At 44.6% G+C, this 22,713-nt stretch overlaps 1 protein-coding gene across 4 annotated transcripts in view; it reads right to left on the bottom strand.

Moving 5' to 3' along the window:
- LOC308687290 (activating molecule in BECN1-regulated autophagy protein 1A-like) overlaps positions 1–22,713 on the bottom strand; it is a gene marked incomplete at both ends in the record, with an annotated part of 163,578 nt that overhangs the window by 65,609 nt on the left and 75,256 nt on the right. For all 4 annotated transcript variants that reach the window (XM_081359699.1, XM_081359701.1, XM_081359700.1 and 1 more), the window contains one exon: positions 14,830–14,969. In XM_081359699.1, coding sequence (XP_081215825.1) covers positions 14,830–14,969 — 140 coding nt within the window. The remainder of the gene's footprint in view (positions 1–14,829; positions 14,970–22,713) is intronic.

Below are 22,713 nucleotides of genomic sequence, written 5' to 3'. Positions count from 1 at the left end.
TGGACACTTTACAACTTTAGCCAGAGGTTGTGGGTGATACTAGGCAAAAAATAATGCACATTTGAGAAAAGGTATGTTTTTAGGGACTGGTGTCATTCTGTTTACAGCATGCTTGCGAAAGCTGCTCAGAAAAGCCAGTTTCACTTTATTTTGATGGTCCCTTTAACACATTCTGTTGACTATAAGTAGCATTGCACCTACCTGTTTACTAACTCTAATTAGAGTGTTAGTAGAGTATTAGTAAACTTGTAGGGTTATAGGGTTTGGATAAGTTGACATGTACTTGCAAAGTTACTTATAGTCAACAGAATGTTCAAAAGTGACCATTTGAACATTGAGGGAGCTCTGGAAAGAAATGCCACCAAGAGGACTACAGTATGACAATATGTATGTATATGTATTATATATACAGTATGATTATATATTAATTACAATCCAGGACAGAGATGGGAAACGCTACACGAATTTGAAGGATGACATGAATAACGGAGCTTCATGCCATGTCAGAGTTATCGTAATTATGAGATTCCAACAAGTAAATGCATTCCCATCTTCTTAGAACTTGTAATTACAAATGTAAACAACATCATATTGAAACTCGTAAATGGCAGCAGCTTTGACTTAACTTTAAGTAAGATAAAGTTGTAAGCAGTTATTTCACAATATTTAACAATTCCTATAATTAAATACTGTTAATATAATAAGAAAGAAAGAATAAGCTGGAAAGAACAAAACAAAGTCCTTCTAAAACTGTGTTTATTAATAAGGTATATTTGAATAACAAATAACATCTGTTATTTGTTGTATTGCGGTTTTGTCTACTTATTACTCAAATTACACAGAATTATTTCCGTGTTAATAGTGTTGCCATAGAAACGCATAATTCTGAGTCAGAGGACATGAACATCTCAAAGTAGAATGTTCCAGGTTATCATCTAATTATGATCAGGTAATTATGAAATGGCTTGACTGCAGCATAAAGCCTTGTTGGAAAAATATAGACTGCGAAATCAGAAATGATAACAACCATACAAACAAAAAATATCTATTATTGTTCTGAATTAGCCACCTAATATTCTAATGGGAACGCCTGCGTGGGAGTAGTCACGATCATGAATTTTGTGCTGACCATTGTCAAACAAATATTTGTGATTAACAAACTGTCTGTTTTTCTCATGTCACAGTATAAAGCCTAATCATTTATTTAACTGTATTAAATATATATATACATTTTTACATTTTACTTGGAAATAAAATTCAATATGCCATTATGATTTTCTTGATTTCATGATTATGAAAACTATAAACCATTGCTATATGGATTAGTTTCTCTTTATGAACTTTTTGAAGCATCATAGTGGTAGTTACGTGTCAATGGAGGGACAGAAATCTCTCTGATTTCATTAAAAATCTAATTCAAAGGTCAACTGTCAGCCTGATGTGAATGGCAGCACATTGTGACGCGTGTATAGTATTACACGTGTCACTTCAAAATACTAATGCTTCAAAATACTGGCGATCCCACTGTATTTTTTAAACAGTGATATCATCACTACCGAAAGTAATGTTGTATGTGCAGCAAGTACACTATTTAAAATGTTCATTTGAACATGCATGTCGGAAAAAGCATCACAAGAGTCTTTTTGAGTGTTGCTGCCTTTCTGCTGTGCACTGGGTGTAGTAAATGCTATCTAGAATTCTCTTCTTATATGGTATTGAGTATTTCCCGATGCTTAAGTTCATTTTGCAATGAGACATTGCAGGTCGTTGTTTGTGCTGCAGTTTATTAGGAGACAGGATCTGAAAAGATTAAAAAAATAAAAAATTGTATAAAATCTTTATATAAAAACGAATTCTCGCAGTTTGTCCATTGCTCAATTGACCACTTCTGGAACAGGTGAAATGGTGTGGTATCTGTCAGGAGTTATAAAACAATGAAGCACATGAGACAGGAGTAACAAACTTCATCCATCTTGTTTACTCATTTACTTCCGTTGTCAGACACATTACGTCAGAACACAACACTTTTCAAAACAGTAGTCAACAATACAATTCACTTATGAACACAACATTTCCCCCCTTTTTAAATAACAGAATATTACAGCAGATCTAAGTAACATACCGGTAGTCCTTTAACCAACTAGGCTTCCGAACATCACATTATGTATAGCGGTATGAGTGTAGTGAGCAGTGTTCTCAGCCAGAGTTGTTGATGTGCATGGATATGCAGTGAGATGGGAAGCATTCCTTGTCTTTCCATCACGAATAACACAGTACCCACCCAAAATCTTTTGGCAACTGTGAGATGATCAGTAAACTTTCCATGTCCCCTTAGGAAAATGCAAGGGCTTCCATACCCTTGCTTTATCCCCCTCCTGGAAACAAGGAGTACGAGTCATAGAGGAGCTAAAAGGGTGAAGTACTAGTTGTACTGTACACCTGCAAGAAGTCAATTAGCACAAGTTTCCATGGCTGATGTTGCAGGCCATTTGGACAGTGTATTTGAGCACAGGGTTAAAACTCTCTACAGCACCATTAGCTGCCAGGTAGTAGAGAAAAGAACAATGGTGATGAATATTCCTTCCTTCCAGAAAAGCAGCGAAAGCAGCAGACATAAAATGAACATCATTATCAGTAACTATACTCAATGGATTTCCATGGCGGCTGAAGACTGATGTCCGAAACTAAACCACAGAATCAGTATAGTGTGAGTGAAGGAGACCTCAGGTCATTTGCTGTAATAATCAGTTAATGTTATAGCAAACCTGCAGTAGGATGCAGCAGTATCAAATGGCGTGACTATATATCCACAGCCACTTTCTGCCAGGGTCCATTTGGCAGCAACACCGGCTGGAGAGGAGCAGGATGTGACTTGACAGTTTGGTCATTGAGCTGACACACGTGGCAGAAACGGACAGCATCCTGAACCTGAGAATCAATCCCTGGCCACCAATTGAGATCATGAAGGTGTTGTTTAGTTCTCACCGTTCCCTGATGTCCTTTGTGCGCTATGGAGACCAGCACAAATTGAAGAGCAACAAGAGCAAACAGCCGTGAGCCTCGGAAGACAAAGTTGTCCTTGAAGGGTTAGTTCAACCAAATAATACAATTATTTCATAATTTACTCACCCTCGTGTCGTTCCAAACCTGTAAAACTTTCGTTCATCTTCGGAACACAAATTAAATCAGAGAGAATCTGATTTTTAATGAAATCATTGAGATTACTGTCCCTCCATTGACATGGAACTACCACTTTGATGCTTCAAAAAGTTCATAAAGAGAAACTAACCCATTTAAATTGAGTGCTTTAGTCCAAATTTCCTTTAATTTAGGCTTTTATTCACATATAAACATTCATCAACGAACACATCAGTTATGGTAAATGGAAGCTCAATCATGCTTGCTTGAAGTGCGAGAACCAGTGAGGTTCATACTTGTGTGTTAAGCAGCATGTTTGTGTCAGGGTTGAGGGAAGGGTTGAGGGAAGGGATGAGGAAAGGTCTCAAGATACAGAACAATGGGCTTTTATTTGTTATAAAAATAAATTGAAAACAATTTATGTGTGGGGGGGGGGGTAACAGGACTGGGCAGGACAAGACGAGGCAGGAACCAACTGGGAACGTGGGTACATCAGATGACAATCTGGCACAGGACTGAAAACACAAGGAGAATAAATAGGGAGCAAAACAAAGCAGGTAACGAGGAGGGACAGGTGAGACAAATGAACCAATAATCAGATAGCAAGAAGGGCAGGGTTAAGACAATAAAAAGGAGAGCACATGGTACAAAGAAACAAACATGACAAGCCATGTGCTCACACCAAACAAAACAAAAACATGAGCACATGACTAACAAACACAGTCACAAGCCATGTGCTCAAACAAAACAAGGCAGGAACATGCACCCCATGAGAACAAACACTCACAAAACACACAAAACATAACACAAAAGCACGCGGCTGATGAAAACACGAACAGCGTGCTACACAGACACGACATGAGCAGCTGGACAAAGGAAACATAAACTAAGCACTCAAAAAACACAAGAGTGCATGGCGAGTGATCACACAACCAGTGTTCACACAAGAGACAAAACATGGAGCATGAGTGTCCCCGACACAGAACCAAAACCAAACTAGACATGAGTGCAAGGCTAGGTAGAATATGAAACAAGGCATGCGGACAAGAGAGCGTACGGCTCGAGCACACTCGAAACCACACTCACACGAAGACAAGGAGTTTCGTCCGAGCTCTGTCACTAAATCAAGAATAAACCAGGCGAAGTGACAGAACCCCGGCAGTTTGAGCTTCCGCAAGAAGCAGTAGCCACGTTTCCACTGTCGGGCCAGTGCGAGCCAGGGCTTTAAACGGGCCGTGCCGGGCTAAAAGCCCCGGGCCTGTAGCACCAAGCCCAAAACACACTGTCGGGCCAGAAGCTCCACAGCGCTTCACTAAAACATTCCCGTAACACGCCTCTCTGGAACAACGTCACACAAACCCATCATTTCACCAACAAATGGAAGTTTTATCAGAAAACTAATCAGAGAGAAATCGCTGGAAACAGCATGATCGCAAAACAAACATGAAAAAGGCGACCTTTTTCTGGCATTTTTGTTGTTTACTTACTTTAAAACCCAAGAATGAATGATTTACCACAGGTTTACAATAAAAAGTGATACATTGATCATAATTAATTAATTTGTGTCAAAACTGCACATTAGTCACACAGAAATAAAGTGACTTACCATTAGGTCTATTTAAAAAAAGCCCGGTTTTGGCCCGACAGTGGAAACGCGGCTAGTGAGATTGTTTCTTGCGTGTCAAGCAAGTACAGTTGAACTTCTGTTTATGTTTGGTGATCAATGTTTATATGTGAATAAAAACCTAAATAAAATCTAAACAGTAACCTCTCAACAGCTCACACACGCTAGTGATTCCTTTTCCACCATGGCATATGTATGCTCAGCAGTAGACAACGTACGTGATGCAAAGGCCAGTTTGTTCAATGCCTTCCGGGCTGACCTGAGAAAGTGTGGCTCCCAGACCATAGTCAGAAGCATCTGTGGAGATAATCGTGTGTAGTGTGGGGCTGAATAATGCCAAAGCAGGTCTGTTTGCTAGCAGTTGTTTTACTTCTGTTCAACTTTGTTCAGCCTCTTTTGACCAGTTGAATCTATTTGGATCTTGTAGACATGCATGCACTGGAGCTTGACATAAGTGACATAAGGACAAAAGTCCATGTAAGGAGTGAAACGTAGCCCCTAACCCCTAACAAACCAGCCAGGATGATGGTCATCATCTTCTAAAATACCAAAGGTGCTGAAGCCAATCTGTAAGGAACACAACAAAAACTGATCCGTTTGTGAGTAATTAAGTCCTCATGCAGCAGCACTTTGTAATAAGCATTAGTCAGGTTGATGGTAGAAAAAAAACACAGTACAACCTTTTAGAGCATAGAGTAGTTCGGCCCACGATCACTGCTTTATCTGTCTAAGGTCAACGCATATCCTAATTTTACCTGACTTTTTCTGCGTAACAACAATTGGTGACACCCATGCAGAGGCATTGATGCTTTCTATCACCCTAGCTGCACACAGCCGAGATACAGCACTAGAGAGTGAGTAGCAACAGAGAGTGGCAGATGGCAAAGTTTTTGGTGCACAAGTGTGACCGTTTCATCCAGCTTTACGTGGTGAATAAACTTTTAGAACATCCGAAAGTTTTAGCACAATTTTAACAAAACTCAGTTGACTCAGCAACAGTACACTGAAAGACTGGCACAGGAGAAGCAGGCACAGGAAGGGCATTAGGAGGCAGGACTTGATTGTTTTCTAACCTCACATGCACTGCATGTGGTCCCTCCCTGTGAGAGGTGTCCCTTTGTCCACAATGAAGAACGTATCAGAAACTGAGTGGTCATATAGAGAAACATTCGCTGACAAACATCCAATCACCAAAATATGGGCTTTTGAATACATCACAAGCCTGGCTGTGTGTTGCGACATTACTGAAACGGCATGCATAAGTGCTGTAGGGCAGGGTAAATATGGAAGACCCACTGTCAACCACCAAATCCACCACACAAGTCAGAAGTAGACATAGTCACTGTGCTTGAAATAGTCAAGTCAAGTCAAGTCAACTTTATTTATATAGCGCTTTTCACAATACAGATTGTATCAAAGCAGCTTCACAGTATTAAATAAAATAGTACATCAGTGTTTGTTTCTGGTGTAAAACATCCACGTTTGGTAATGCAGATCAATAGCACTGTTGAATCGATTAATCAATTTAAGTATCCCCAACTGAGCAAGCCAAAGGCAACAGTGGCAAGGAACCGAAAAACTCCATCAGGTGACCTAATGGAGAAAAAAAAACCTTGGGAGAACCCAGGCTCAGTCGGGGGCCAGTTTTCCTCTGGCGTAATACTGGGAGTACTAGCTGAATATTCGGTGTACAGTACAGTAACTTCTGGTAATTAAATTTTAACGGCACAGTTTAGCATAATGTCCAATCTTTTTACACTTCCTGCATTTAGCAGTTACAGCCGGGCAGTTCACGACATTAGATAAGTGTGCCTCTGATCCATAGAGGAAGCATGACTTCCACTTCCCCATCGAAGCAAAATTAAGAGGTGCATGTGACGGCTTTCCCGCTTTACTTTGTGCGGCACCACTTGTACGGGGGCGGTAACTTGGTGGGAATATGAAATGGATTTAGCCTGATCAGCAGCAGATTCAATCTGGCTTGCTATCATAAAAACTCTGTCCAGGGTAAGATCAGTTTCTAGTAAAAGTCTCTCGCATATTAGTGGGCTAAGCACATTCTACTAACTGATTGTGAATCATTTTGACAGTACTGGCACCAAACTCACATGAAACAACAAGCTCTTGCAAAACAGCAATGTACTGTAAAACTGTCTCGTTAGGTGCCTGACAACGTCTATGGAAAGTGTGGCATTCAGCTACTATTTTAGCTTTTGGCACAAAGTAGGCTTTCAATGCACCATCTGCATCCTTATACGTTGTACCTGTGTTAGGCAATGAGTAGAAAATCCGTTGTCCCTGTGTGCCAAGGCAGTGAAGCAGTACAGCTCTCTGTCTTTCGTCCTGTCAGGCATCCCTTGTAGAAGGGATGTGACAGTGAGGAACATTTCTCACCAGTTAATCGACATGGGACAAAACCGGTAATACCGTATTCCCATCAGAACACAACACTTTTCAAAATAGTAGTCAAAAATACAATTAATTAATGAACACAACAAATGATTTGTTTCTAGAACCATCTTTGCGATGACAAATTAAATCCTATTCAGCGGCGATTGCACTTGGTTCTTATCAATCCTTATAACGTTGGAGTTTTAGGTGCTCTGCACCAGTAGACATGCACCATAAGACTGTAACAGAGCGAGCATTTTCAATGAATTCCTATAGAAGCTCAACTTCCATAGGAATAAACTGAAAATGCTCGCTCTGCTCCGCGGCAGTGGACACGCACCATTATGAATGCCTGTGCGGCGGTGCGCATTTTTCTTTAGAATTAGTGCAAATTCGGGAGTGGCAACTGCTTGAATGGTGGGTTTGTTATTCTTAATGAAAAACACAACAACAAAACAGTATAATGCCAAACTCGCTTAAATAGGCAATTTTACATTTTGCTTTGAAAACAAATCTTCTGCCATCGTCTTGTCAGTCAGTGATGGGAAATGGGCGAAGTAAGGTGAAATCTGACTCCTGCTGCTGATCTGTGCTCCGACTCTTGTTCGATTCACACTGAATTGAGCAGACGTGTCCAGTTTTTAATTGCAGTGTTTGTTTTCTAACTGAAATAAAAAAAATGTATTACTATAAAAAATCAAAACAATGGTGGCGGGCAGGTTGCAAGTGATGCAAATGGTGTTGCAGCTGAAGACTAGTAACTCCGACTATTGCAGAAAGTCTACCCTGTAGCATCAATAAATCGTAGATATATCTGCAGCCATGTGCTGAATGGCATAGCAGGCCTAATGGGGCAATGCAGGAAAAAACTCGGGCAAGACACGTTAGAAACAGCCATTTTTGAGACCAACTATAACGAAAAAATGCCTAATCCTCATTGCCAATTTGTGGTATCTGTCAGGAGTTATAAAACAATGAAGCACAAGAGACAGGAGAAGGGAACTTCATCAATCTTGTTTACTCATTTACTTCTGTTCTCACACACATTACATCAGAACACAACACTTTTCAAAATAGTAGTCAAAAATACAATTCAATAATGAACACAACAAATGATTAGTTTCTAGAACCATCTTTGCAATGACGAATTAAATCCTATCCAGCGGCATTTGCACTTAATTCTTCTCAATCATTATAATGTGATTTTAACATTATAAATGAATTGTATGTTTTAAAGGTCCCGTTGCATGCGATTCCATGTTTCAAACTTTAGTTAGTGTGTAATGTGGCTGTTAGAGCATAAATAATATATGTAAAATTATAAAGCTCAAAGTTCAATGCCAAGCGAGATATTTTATTTAACAGAAGTTGACTACATAAAACGGCTCGATTGGACTACACCCCTCTACATCCTGCATTAGTGATGTCACCAGAACCGTTTCTTGACTAACCTCCACCCACAGGAATGCTCCCTCAACTCTACTGGCTGCTTGCGCACTTCTTATAACTTAGGCTACTGTGTTTACTCAGCTCTTACGGTGATTTTCTGAAGTAAAACTGACGCTTCATCTTTTGTGTGATGTACAATAAACTTTATTAAACTCATCAGTACATGTTTGATCATCATTCAGACAGCAGACTTGTAGGCTGTTAATAAATAATGGATACATAGCCTACAAGCAGATGACAAATACGTTATAATAACCGTAATTAAACTACTAAACCATACCTGTTTCATCTCTATACAGCACTCTGACTCTGTAGGCATTATTGTCCGACTCGAAATGAACGCCGTTACTGAGAGTTTCTGATATTATCATCATTCCGTGAGATGAATTTTTCCTGACAGACTGAGCACGAGCTCATGAAGCTCCGCCCCCTGGGTCGTCCAGCAGCAGCTCATTTGCATTTAAAGGGGACACACTGAAACGGCTCGTTTTTCTGAGCCCCAAAAAATGTCAATTTAAACATGCTGTAAAAAATGATCTGTTGGGTATTTTGAGCTCAAACTTCACATACACACTCTGGGGACATCAGAGACTTATTTTACATCTTGTGAAAAGGGGCATAGAACGGGACCTTTAATATATATACTGCCCTCCAGTCAAAGTTGGTAATTTCAAGCTAGGAGGGAAAAAATGCTTTCTTTTTTATATATCTATGATAATTTAGCAATATCACACAAGCAAGAGTTCTGTTTTTCCTAATATCAGAACGATTGCAAATTTGACTGATTTTATACAACAGTTCAATTAACAATAAGTTAATATTAAATCACATAAGAAACAACATTGTCAATATTTATTTACGCTCTATTTACCAATGAAAATAGTTCTAAACAAAGCAGAACTGTAGCGTTTCTCCGAGCAACATACAACAGTGTTTAGTTTTTTGAATGAATCTGTGTTTTTGAATAAAGCCATTCATTCAAAAATGTTGTGCAAATCAATGCATGTAACTACTGTTCCCAGAAGGAGGGAAACAAGGTACAACAGATGACTATGGGATATCGTGCTCTTGTGCCATTTGCTATAGACACCTTTATTCATGCCTGGAAGGCCAATGATGCATGACCATGTGGGCGGGGTTACCTGCCAGTCCAGCTCTTCACCGAGCCTCCGACTGTTAGGGGCTCAGAGGTGCTGTACCTCACTTTCACTTTCCTCCTTCTGGGATCAGTAGTTATATGTATAACTCATCATTCCCATTCAGTCAGTCACTCTATGGGACATATATTCACGCCCTGCAAAGTCGCTGAACTAAACGCAAGGGACAAGCACCTCCACATACCCCTTTTTTCAAGGGAGCGGGGAGTTGGAAAACACAACAAAAAGCTGGTCAATGCGCTTTGCTGATGCCAGTACCAACGACAGGGCAGCCTTAGATTCAAGGATTCTAAAGGCTCAAATGGAGGTTCACACATAGCCTCCAGACCAGCCATCAGGTCATGATGGCACCATTACATTTTGTAATGAGCCTAAAAACAGGTGGAGAGAGAGCACTTGAAAACAAAACCCAATAGATAGTGCACATGCGCCGAATGCATCTTTCCACCCACGTGACCAAAGGAGCATACTTTGAAAGGCTCACGCTCTCAACCGTACGAGAGACAGAGCGGAACACAGAAAATTAAGTAATGCAAGTGCTCTTTATTGTAGCTACAATCAGATTCTCCCTCTCTCTCACAGTTCCGGCCGAGGGTACAGAATCTGCCTCCTGGCTGGAACAGCAGGTCCCTACATAGAGAAAGACACCATGGTGTCCTTATGGTGTCACATACCAAGTCTTCGCTGGCCAACAAGAAGCCACAAAACTCAGTGACAGACCCTTCTGTGTACAGCAGAGTACATGCGACAATGGCCCAGCCGAAACCAATCCCAGATCTGCGCCACTATTCAAGAGCGCAAATGCCACTCCAGGGGAGACCGCAGATCTGCGCCATATCAAATAAAACTTGTAGGCAATCACCTCGAAAGAGACTTCAGAACATTTTCTGTCCCCTGGGTGGACTGTGGCAATATGCATTGGGCAAATCCACCGATGTAAGTCAATCCCGATGATGCAGAGGAGAAGAGAAAGGTTGAAAAACCTCTTCCTCCGTCTTCCCTTGTGGCACCACCTGAATTGACACTTTGCTGAGGAGAACACGGATTTCCTCCGTGGGAAAGGAAAGTCCTCTCAGACACTGAAGATGCAATTACTCTGCAATTACTCTACGAAACAGGTGGCACGAAAGAAACTGCAGTCGATAGCACCACTGGAATCATGTGAAAAAGCCACAGTGTAAGAGCGTGTGCATGTCACCACTCGAGGGAGCAGCGAGGATCCCCAGTCTACAACTGGGAAACCCCCATGTTCTTTTGCAAACGTTGCTGTATATACAGTATTTCATTTTCCTCCTCTGTCAGCACACAGACCAACTGTGAGGTTGGCGGTTCTAATGCATTTTGATTGTTTTGACAAATCAACAAGAGGCATTGTATACTGAACACACATTTTCCTTTACTAACAACATACTTAAAACTGAACCCGCTATCTTGTAGGGTAATTTTTACCCAATCTGGATAGATTGGCAGGCGTCAAATAGAACTTCTCTGCTTCTCTGTATAGGGGCAGGCCACTCAACAGACAAACTTTGTTGCTGCTCTCCAACATAGATAAATGCAAGGGCCCTCAGTTCACTTCCACCCACCACCTTGGGGGAGCCGTGATCTGCCCTGCTTAAAAAAAATATCGTCAGAGCATTCATCGCCCACCCCGCCTCCAGCGAGACAGAATCATCCCCGACAGTAAAAGTTCCGCTCAGACTAAGGGCAGCCAGAGGAACCTTGTCGTGAATACTATATTATCACTCTTCGGCCTCCACACGATTGTCCCAACTCTCTGTGGCCTCCAAAAATGGCCCCGCCGAGCACATGCTACACACCGCTTAAGTGCGGAACGATACATCTGCCGGCAGTGCACACATGCATTGGGGTTGGAGAGATCCAGCCTAGAATGGTCAATTCCAAACACTTTGGACAGTGCTCGTGAGTATACCATAAACACCCACATGCCATAGGTCAGGGGCGAGAACTTATGTTCAGATATTTCTCATGAAAAAATGTATTAGCCATTTGTTAGCTATGCTAAACTTGAGCTAAAAACGTCTCTTTTATGCCTTTTCCTTCAACATGAGTCACCACCATGGGATTTCTTGTTAATGTGGCATTTTTTGGACATTTTGTTTTTAGAAAAGTTTATTAGCCCTTCGTTAGCAAAGCTAAACTTGTGCTAAAAACGTTCTCTTTTCTGCATTATTTTCGACAAGAATCATCACCGTGGGCTTTTCTTCTCATGAAAATGTGGCGTGATGGTGTTCTAGCAGCACAATGAAGAGCTGAAGAACAAAGGGAATAACACATGTAACTGCATTTATATGCTGTGGGCGGGTAAACAACAGTATACAAACATTGTCATGCGTAATTGGCCTTTCAGGCCTAGTTATGTGTTGTACCGAGAGAACTAATTGAATGGGAACAGTCACTTGCTTTGTTCCTGAATGAATCAGCCATTTTGAACAAATCAAATAAATGATTCAGTGACTCAATCATTAAAGGTGAACTAAGTAACTTTTTTTACCTTAACTGAACAGTTTCGGAGTCATTGGAATGGTTATACTACTTATTTCGGGTTGAATGGTGGTCGTTTCGCACCCCCCTGGTGCCCGTGAGCAGAAAATACGCACTTGCAACTTTGAGCCGGCGGGCCGCCGGCCGCCGCGTCAGGAAGTCTCGCGTGATATCAGGTCTCGCGATGTAAACAATTGCTTTACGGCCAAAAGAAATCTGCTAAAATGCTGTCATTATTGCGCTCCCTCACGCTGTCCGAACCCGAATGAAGAAGACGTTTTAAAGAATGTCCCATCTGCTTTGATGTCGTTGATCTATAGCCTCTGGTGTCTGAGAATCACCAACGAGTTTTTACAACAGTGTTGTCAAATATCTATTCCGAAGCTATGGGGGGAGCTCTAGAGAGAAACCTGTGAGCAAAAAGCGAGAATACAGCGAAGAAATCCCGAAGGTACTGAGTGCTGCTTTAAGGCTACGTTCAGACTGTCAGTCCAAATTCGATTTTTGTGAATATACGAATGAAATCTGATCAGATTTAGCGTGAACAGCAAAATAAATCACATATAATCCGAATTTTACAAATACGTTTCAAGCTACATTCGTATGTGGTTTGAAATCATATTCAAATAGCATTTCTGGAAATCCTTTTCAGTCTGACTGCTCTGATCGCATTTCGTGTGGTTTATGTGACTGTCTCACGCCACATAAAACGCAAACGTCTTTATAGGAAACATTCTGAAAGTCGCTGCAGAAACAAGGGTGCGTTGTTGCAAAGTGCCGGTCGAGCAGAAAATGACGATATGTTTTGTATATGTAACGGAGACATGTGTTAAAACTGTCAGAGACAACAGCACGGAATAAAGCCACATATACCAGCCTCCTATGTTTCTGCTGCTGCCTCATAAGATGCAGTAGTCCAGAGCGGCAGCTACACATCGTCATGCTGTAAATAAGACAACATCTGTATTGCAAACCCCTCCATGTTGCAGTTGTTGTTGTTCCTGTTTTTGACGTATACCTGCCAATGCAACGTCATTGCCATAGAAACCAATGCAGATATTCCGGAAAACAAAAGAGCTGCATGGACACACAAATCAGATCTGGACAGTTGTGATTCAGTATGGACGTCAATAATGTTAAATCAGATTCCAATCGGATACACAAATAATCGGATTTGGACTGGCAGTCAGAACATAGCCAATGAATTGCTGCCACCTACTGGCAGTTTTATTTTCCCATTTAAAAATCCATTCGACCATATAAAAAAAAAAGGATTGTATGGGTTACTGCCGTGTTCGTTTTGTGTGGTTTTTGAAGCATCAACTTTGAGAGACCCATCCAATTGCATTACTCACATGGACTTAAAAATCTCAGTTTGTGTTAAACAGAAGAAAGTAAGTCACAGATGTCTGGGATTGCATAAAGGTGAGTAAATAAAGCTACCATTTTTGGGTAGAGTAAACAACGGTCCTTTGTGGTGCCGAAAACTGACCCCCCTGCTTCTCTCTACACACAGGAAAAAGAGACTTGACAGAGCACATTTAATGACATTTCTTTACACGCTTAAATGTCATGTACTTAAATGGCAAAACGTTATTTAAATTTAAACTACACGGTTATTGAATTTCTCAAATAATTGCAATTAGATCAAATAACCGCGATCAGATGATTAATCAACAATTGTTAGAGGCCTATGTGGTAGTGCATTATTACTGTTTATACAGTATTACACTAAGAGAGATCATTTCCTGTCACGACTAAAGCGATTGGGCTTTTTGGTGTCAAAGCCACACAATATTATCTGTCTCTGAACACTGGACACTACGACTGAGTACATAAACTATAAATAAGTTTGAGCCCTGAGTTTGTGTATGGTGCATTTTCTGCTTTCTCTAATTGGCAAAACTGTTTGCATTAATGAAGTGAGAGCGTGTTTACAATAGAGAGACAATGTTTGTGTGGCAACGTGGGCTTTTTGTAGACACAGTAACCTTGATGATAATTATGACAAACTTGCAGAAAAGCAACATTCACAGCCAAGCGCAAATTATACAACCAAATACAGTGGAGGGAAATGATCCTTGAAGTGAATTAATTACTGTCAGTTTCGTTAACAAACACCAAACGCTTGTAGGAAAACTTCTTTTTAAACTGCTGAAGAACTGACAAAACCAAGAAGGTATTTGAGATGTATGACATTCATTTGCATAAACATTAAACAGTGCAGTTCTCACCCAGAAAACAAAAACAGATGGGCAAAGCAGTGGAAAGACAGTTCAACATTTCAGAACAACATTTTTATACGCACACCATATATACCATTGCAATTTGTTTTATCATGGTTAACATTACGGATCATTTCTTATTTGTTGATGACCCACATGCAGATGAGTAAAGTGCTGATTATATTTGTCAATCAATTATCTTGAAGAGTCCAGCCGAGTAAAAAAAAAAAAAAAAAAACGGCACTTTTATTCTTTAATGCAACAAAAAAGGAAAGAAAAAGTGATTTATGACCCGCAAAGAGGGCTGAGTGAACTATGAAGGGATGGATAGGAGACTCACACAGGTCTGCAGATGACCAGATCTCCTTTGTTGGTTCCATAAGCAAGCCCAAGCCCCGGTTCTGGCAGCCAACGTGCAGAATTTATACTGACATGTCTCCGCTGGTCTGGCGCCATTGGATACACCACATCAAACACCCTCTGAAAAACATACAAGAACACACCTGTTTAAACTGTCCCACAGCCCTCTTAGTAGTTTCACTCATTCTATCAGTCACCAGAACCTCCCATTATCCTCTCCGCTGTAGACTGCAGTCTGTGTCAGATATGACAAGCACTGCTAGCATAACTGAGGAGAGGCTAAACTGTGAATAGTCAAATCTCTTTCTCCAAAGTACTCTTTCTCTTTCTTTCCAATCCATTCCCCTGTCCCTGTCTGTCAGCCTTGGCATACTACTTACACTCCACTGGCTCTAGAAAAAAAGGACAAAAATAGGACAAGTTCATGTCTGCCAGGGAAAGAGAAAGCGGTCTCATTCATCTGCAGATGAGTGATCAACAGACAAACTCTTTCTCTCTTTACTCTAGACAGAAGAGATTCAGGACAAGGATAAAAGCCACAAAGTACACTGTTCAAACAGTGTATTAAAAGGAATAGTTCACTTCAAAATTTAAATTCCGTCATTATTTACTCACCCTCAAGTTGTTTCAAACCTGTATGAATTTTTTTCTTCTGCTGAACACAAAGGAAGATATTTTGAAGAATGTCTATAACCAGACAGTTGATGTACCACATTAACTTCCATTGTAGGCAAAAAAATACCATGGAAGTCAATGTGGTACATCAACTGTTTGGTTACCGACATTCTTCAAAATATCTTCCTTTGTGTTCAGCAAAAGAAAAAAATTCATACAGGTTTGAAACAACTTGAGGGTGAGTAAATGATGACAGAATTTTCATTTTGAAGTGAACTAATCCTTTAAAGGTGGTATCAGTGATTTCAGGCCCCCAAAAAAAAAATTATCACATTCATCTAATCTTTCCTAACGATCCGCTAGCTGCCCGCCCCATAAGCATGCCGTCAAAAAAACGCGTCTCTGTAGGCAGCCTCGGCTCTGAGATCTGACAGAAACAGTTGTTCTCTTACGAGAGGTTCTCTCGTATTGCGTAAGCTTGCTTACGCTGCGGGAAAAGTCTTCTTTTCTCAAGATACTGAAGCCAAAAATTATCCTTAATTTCATATTTTGTCAACGCAGTGCAGCTGCGGGCAGCTGAGCTAGAGCGGCATACTGCACGCTCATTGGCTGCCGCGTGGCAACTGCTTAAGCCTACCAGCGAGCCTGGCGTGACGTCACGCCCAATGAGGTCCTTTCATTGCAAGCTCTTTGTGTGTGTGTTTTGCTTCCGCCGCACTATCTAAAAGAGCAGAGGCGTTGTTGCAAATGCCTCGCACCACGTGCGGCTCATGCCGCTCTACGCTCAGCGACAGAGACCGCCATCTTATCTGCGCTCTCTGCCTGGGCCGGGACCACGCAGCCGTCGCGCTTTCCACGGGCGGCTGCGCCTTCTGTGAGGAGCTGCCGATGTCGACCCTGCGGGCTCGACTCGCCCTTTTCACAGAGCCTGCTCCAACCGTCGTCGGGCCGCGAAAAAAGAAACGCCGCTCTTAACGACCACCGGAGCCTGAGACTCGAGCCAGCGCCTCGCCGGAGCCTCTCCCGCGAGCCTCGCTCTCTCCTTCTCCGCCCCCGCTTCCCGACGCGCAGCCGACGGCTCTCGCCCTCGATGCCGTCGCCTCAGGGGATGAAGCGGATGACGACGCGCTACTGGACACGTGCTCGTTAATGGCGTCGGACAGCGAGGGATGGTCCGGTTCTGTCCGCTCCGCCTCCTCTACCAGAGCGTCCAGCAGGACTCACGCCAGTGTGGACGCCGAGCTTCTCCGCCTCCTTACACTGGCAGTCGAGCACCTGGGCCTCGAATGGTCTCCGCCAGCGGTGCCCCCGCCCAACCGCTTTCTCCGCCGCTGGGCAAGCCGCCTCAGCCCTGCATACAATGGCGGTCCTTCAAGTTCTCCAAGCCGACCTCCTCCGCCAGCTCGACGAGGGAGAACTGGATAAGTCTGCCTTGACCGACCTGCGCAGTGCGACGGACCTCTCCCTTCGCACGACGAAGACAGCGGCCCAATCTATCGGACGTTCCATGGCTTCGCTGACCGTCTTAGAGCGCCACCTATGGCTAACGCTAGCCGACATGGGGGAACAAGAGCGGTCCGTGTTTCTCAACGCCCCGCTCTCACCCACCGGTCTCTTCGGCCCTGCGGTGAGTGGCCTCGTGGACCGCTTCTCTGAAGTACAGAAGGCGTCACAGGCCATGAACCTCTTTCTGCCCCGCCGCTCGAGCTCCGCTGCAGGCCGCTCTAACACTCAGCCTCCTGCACGCAGCTCCACGCAGCGTCCGTCTCGACCTCCAGCTTCGCAGCAGCGCCAGCGCGGCCGACCCAGGTCCCGCTCCACCAGCCAGCACAGGCCGCCACCCCCGCGGGGTCCCCGGCCTAGAGTTTCGCTGAAACCCGAGCCTGCGAAGTCCTCCTAGCACTCGTCGAGAGGAAAAGACGGTTGAGTCCCGCCGCGGCCGGACCGCCGTCAAAGCTAACTTGTATCCCTCTGCCAGTCCCCTTGATAAAGGCTACTGCAGTAGTGTCCACCGCAGCCAACGAGCCAGTTTCTCAACTCTCTCGCCTGCCCACAAACGCCGTTTTTATGGTGGCCCAGATAAATCAAATAAAGAGTGTAAAATCTGGTCATTCGGCTCACGCAGTCAGTGTTATGAGTGTAGTAAACATGCCCACGTCCCAGTGTTCATTGCTACACACAAGCACAATCTCCCCTGTGTACCCCACAGAGTGCACTCACATAAAGCGCGCTACGGCCGCTCGAGTGTTCGTTGTAGGTCACGTGCCCACGCCCCAGTGCTCACACCTACACAGTGCCTGCTCTGTCTCACACATTCGGGGACCAGAACACTCCGCCACCGGCTGTGTGTTAATAAAGAGCCCTGTGCCCGCTACACAGCACGCACACTCTCATGTAAACACTCACGAGCCCGCCCCGCTTCCGCGCCGCGAGCCGTCGCACACAACGCTCTATCACAGCGTCACTCAGCCGGCTGCCGCTATCAGCGAGCCCCCGTCTCCCCTCACTGCCACTGCGCGTCTCGCGCACATACCGCCACACGCTGTGCGGCGGGCGGGACCCGGAGGCGATTCGACCCCTAGCTATGAGTGCGAATGCATGGAAAGCTATTCCGGGAGTGTCGAAGTGGGTACTAAACACAGTGATAAAGGGCTATTCGCTTCAATTCGCTCGCCGCCCCGGTCGAGACTCAAGTGAAGGCGGATGCAGCTCATCTGCTTCACGCAGAAATAGCGAATTTGCTGCACAAAGGGGCGATAGAACGAGTTCACCCTCCGGTTACCGAGGCAGGCTTATACAGCCGTTATTTCCTCGTACCCAAGAAGGGCGGAGCGCTCAGACCTATATTAGATCTGAGATATTTGAACAAAGCGCTCGTGAAACGACCGTTCAAAATGCTCACGACCAGTCAAATCCTCGCGCAGATTCGCCCGGGGGACTGGTTCATCTCTCTCGATCTGAAAGACGCGTATTTTCAGATTCAGATTATACCCTGTCACAGGCCATTCTTGAGATTCGCCTTCGACGGTCAGGTATATCAGTACACCGTCCTGCCGTTCGGTCTGTCCCTGGCACCCCGTACATTTACGAAGTGCATGGATGCGGCTCTCGCACCCCTGAGATCAAAGGGAATGCGAATTCTGAACTATCTGGACGATTGGCTCATCATAGCGCACTCAACAGAGGAACTAGTTTCTCACAAGAAGGCGCTTCTCGGTCATTTGGAAAGCCTGGGTCTTTCTGTGAACTGGGACAAGAGCCCTCTAACCCCCAGCCAGTCTATCACTTTTCTGGGTATAGATCTGGATTCGGCGGCGATGACGGCCAGATTGTCAACACAGCGCGCACGCTGTGTTCGACACCTCGCCGCTTCCATTCAAGTGGGAAAAGTTTTTCCCCTGAAAATCTTTCAGAGGCTTTTGGGCCATATGGCGTCAGCCGCAGCGGTCCTGCAGCTGGGTTTACTTCGAATGCGCCCGCTTCAATGCTGGCTAAAGGCAGAAGTGCCCCGCAAAGCATGGATTTCGGGCCGTGCACCAGTCAGAGTGACTCGGCGCTGTGTCTCAGCCATGCAGCCCTGGCTGGCGGCCGAATGGTATCAGCGGGGAGTGACGATGGGGGTCATCGCACACCGCAAAGTGGTCTCGACAGACGCGTCCAACATGGGTTGGGGAGCGACTCACGAGGGCAGTCCGATTTGCGGCCCATGGTCGAATACGGAGAGAAGCCTTCACATAAACTGTCTAGAGATGCTGGCGGTCGAGAAAGCGCTGAAGCACTTTCTACCGCTTCTACGGGGACACCATGTGCTAGTTCGCTCGGACAACATGTCAGTGGTGTCTTACGTGAACCGCCAGGGCGGAATCAGATCCAGAACCCTGCGCGCTCTCACAGAGCGCCTCCTATCCTGGGCTCAGGGCCCGCTGCGCTCCCTAAGGGCAGCTCATGTACCCGGTCGTCTGAACGACGGCCCGGACAGACTGACCAGGGACAACGTTCCCCCAGGGGAATGGTCTCTACACCGCCAGACGGTCCAAACGCTTTGGCGTCGTTTCGGCGAAGCGCAGATTGACCTCTTCGCTGCGAGCGAGAACGCTCAGTGCCAGAGGTTTTTCTCAAAACACGAGGACGCGCTGGCCCAGACCTGGCCCAGCGTTCCGCTGTATGCGTTCCCCCCGATCTCGATGCTGCCTCAAGTGCTAGCAAGGATCAGGGAGGCGGACTGCGCAGTGCTCCTCATAGCTCCGCGCTGGGAAAACCAACCGTGGTTCCCCGAGCTAATGAGACTGGCAGACACAGCCCCATGGCCGATTCCGGTGAGGAGAGATCTTCTCTCTCAAGCCCGAGGATCGATTCTGCATCCCCATCCAGAGCACTGGTCTCTGCATGCGTGGGAAATCAACGGATATTCGTTGATCTGCCAGAAGGGGTAATTAACACGATCACGCAGTCCAGAGCCCCCTCGACGAGGCGGCTCTATGCGTCTAAATGGTCGGTGTTTAGCAAATGGTGTGTGGAAAAGGGTTCTAATGCTCAGTCCTGTGGAGTCCCACAGGTATTAAACTTTCTCCAAGAGATGTTAGACGTGGGCAGGTCCCCCTCCACGCTCAAGGTTTACGTCGCGGCCATAGCAGCGTTCGCCGATTCGGCGCGCGGCCGCTCACTGGGCAGGAACGAACTCATTACCCGCTTTCTGCGCGGGGCCAGGAGGATGAACCCTCCTCGGCCCCCGTCAGTCCCTATTTGGGACCTGTCTCTGGTCCTAGAGTCCCTAAAAGTGCATCCCTTCGAGCCTTTGGACTCTGTGGAGTTGAAATACTTGACGCTTAAAACCGTTTTTCTGCTAGCTCTGGCTTCAGTCAAACGAGTGGGTGATTTGCATGCGCTGTCCGTCAGCGCGTCGTGCCTCGAGTTTGGACCTAACGACTCGTTAGCCATTCTCAAACCGAAGCACGGTTATGTCCCCAAAGTGTTAGGTACTTCCTTTAGGGGTCAAGTCATTACCCTATCGGCCCTGCCGTCATCCGGCAGTGAGGAGGGTGTTAACCGCCTTTGCCCGGTCAGGGCGTTAAGGTGTTATGTCACGCGCTCTGCAGCCTTCAGGCTCTCAGAGCAGCTTTTCGTTTCGTTTGGAGGGCGCGCTAAGGGTCGAGCCGCCTCGAAACAGACGCTATCCAGATGGATAGTGGATGCTATTGCAGCAGCATATGCGTCAAAAGACCTGCAATGTCCGTTGGGCATACGGGCTCATTCCACCAGAGGCATGGCCTCATCGTGGGCATGGTCCAGCGGGATTTCCATTCATGACATTTGTATGGCGGCGGGCTGGGCGTCCCCCTCTACATTTGTTAGGTTTTATAACCTGGAAGTTCCCGCCCTGCAGGCTAAACTTCTGTCAGTCTAGTCGTGTTCATGTCCTTCTCATGTGCGCAGGCTGTACTATCGATTAGCTTGTCTGTTGAGCTGCACGCTCAGGGTATCAGTATGCATAGACCGGCCATGCCGTTCTTGTGTTCCCTAGGTGTGCTTATGAACATGTGTTGGCCCGCACCGCTGGCCACCTGTCATTTCACCTCTATGCTTTTCATAAAGTGTCATATGTGATCGTTAGGCGCGCACGGCGTGGACAAGGGGTTCCCGCAGCGTAAGCAAGCTTACGCAATACGAGAGAACCTCTCGTAAGAGAACGATACTTGGTTACTCACGTAACCTCGGTTCTCTCTAGAGAGGGAACGAGTATTGCGTTCCCTGCCGTGCTTAAAGCCTATAGCTCGTGTCGCTTCATTCGACAGAAAACAGAGAATATAGCCTACGAGCCTTCCTTATATACGCTCTGACGCCGCCCATTCTGGTGGGCTGTGACGTGACGTCACGCCAGGCTCGCTGGTAGGCTTAAGCAGTTGCCGCGCGGCAGCCAATGAGCGTGCAGTATGCCGCTCTAGCTCAGCTGCCCGCAGCTGCACTGCGTTGACAAAATATGAAATTAAGGATAATTTTTGGCTTCAGTATCTCGAGAAAAGAAGACTTTTCCCGCAGCGTAAGCAAGCTTACGCAATACTCGTTCCCTCTCTAGAGAGAACCGAGGTTACGTGAGTAACCAAGTATCGGTTTCACCAACCATTTAAAACCAAAACAAATAGTGTTCCAACCAATCACCGACAGGGGGGCGGGTGTTGTGAGGTTTTGAGCCAGCTTTTTCTTCAGCTCTGACTCTGCGTGCAGCCGTGCACGAGCACAAAACCTCCCCAAACACCCTCCCCCTGTCGGTGATTGGTTGGAACACTATTTGTTTTGGTTTTGAGTGGTTGGTGAAACCAATTGTTTTTGTGTGCAGATCTCAGAGCCTAGGCTGCCTAGAGAGATGCAGTTTATTGACGGCATGCTTATGGGGCGGGCAGCTAGCGGATCGTTAGGAAAGATTAGATGAATGTGATCATTTTTTGGGGGGGCCTGAAATCACTGATACAACCTTTAAGGGAAGAAAGACCACATGGACATATAAACAACATTAAAGGCTTGATTTTCACCACAGGGGGACTTTAAATATTACACTGCTCATAAAACAATTAACTATTAACAATTAAGTTTTCAATCTAAAAAACAACCTAATATGAAATCACCTGTCAAGACTACTAGAGAACATTGACAGGTAAGTGGCATGACGAGTACTTTTCTATAGCTTGAGAATGAAATTGATTATTACAAAAAAAAAATGTACAAAAAGTTTTTCACAGTTCAAAGTTGTTCAAAGCTGGAGACAGAGCCTTGGGCTAACCTTTGTTCATTTTCTTTCTCTCTGCACTCCAGTGTATAATTAATCCTGGTAATAAGCAGACACATTAACGATGCTGACGCATTAAATTCATTCATTAACTACCATATGAGAAAATATCACTTCTAATAAACAAAGACATGAGGGGGAAACAGAACATAATCAAATTACAGAATATAAAATGATGGAAACTAATAAATAAACGTACTGTGAATGAGAAACGTCTCTATAAACCAAAAAAGCAAAAAATGAAATGTATTAAATGTGCTGTTGCTATAGTTACAGCTGAAATGAGGCACACTGTGAGGACGTTGCTATGGCAAATGTATGTAGTGGTTAATATGCATTTTGCACCTGTCCACGTTTTTTTCCATGATTCATAGCAGAAGCCTGTTGTCGTTTTACGGTGCTGGTGTTTTACTTTCACATAGTATGATTCAATAATTCATTCAGACATTCAATAAATATAGATATACT

Source organism: Scardinius erythrophthalmus, assembly GCF_964197995.2.
Source record: "Scardinius erythrophthalmus genome assembly, chromosome: 2".
In the NCBI taxonomy this organism is placed as follows: domain Eukaryota; kingdom Metazoa; phylum Chordata; class Actinopteri; order Cypriniformes; family Leuciscidae; genus Scardinius; species Scardinius erythrophthalmus.
This window is presented reverse-complemented; position numbering and strand designations above follow the sequence as displayed.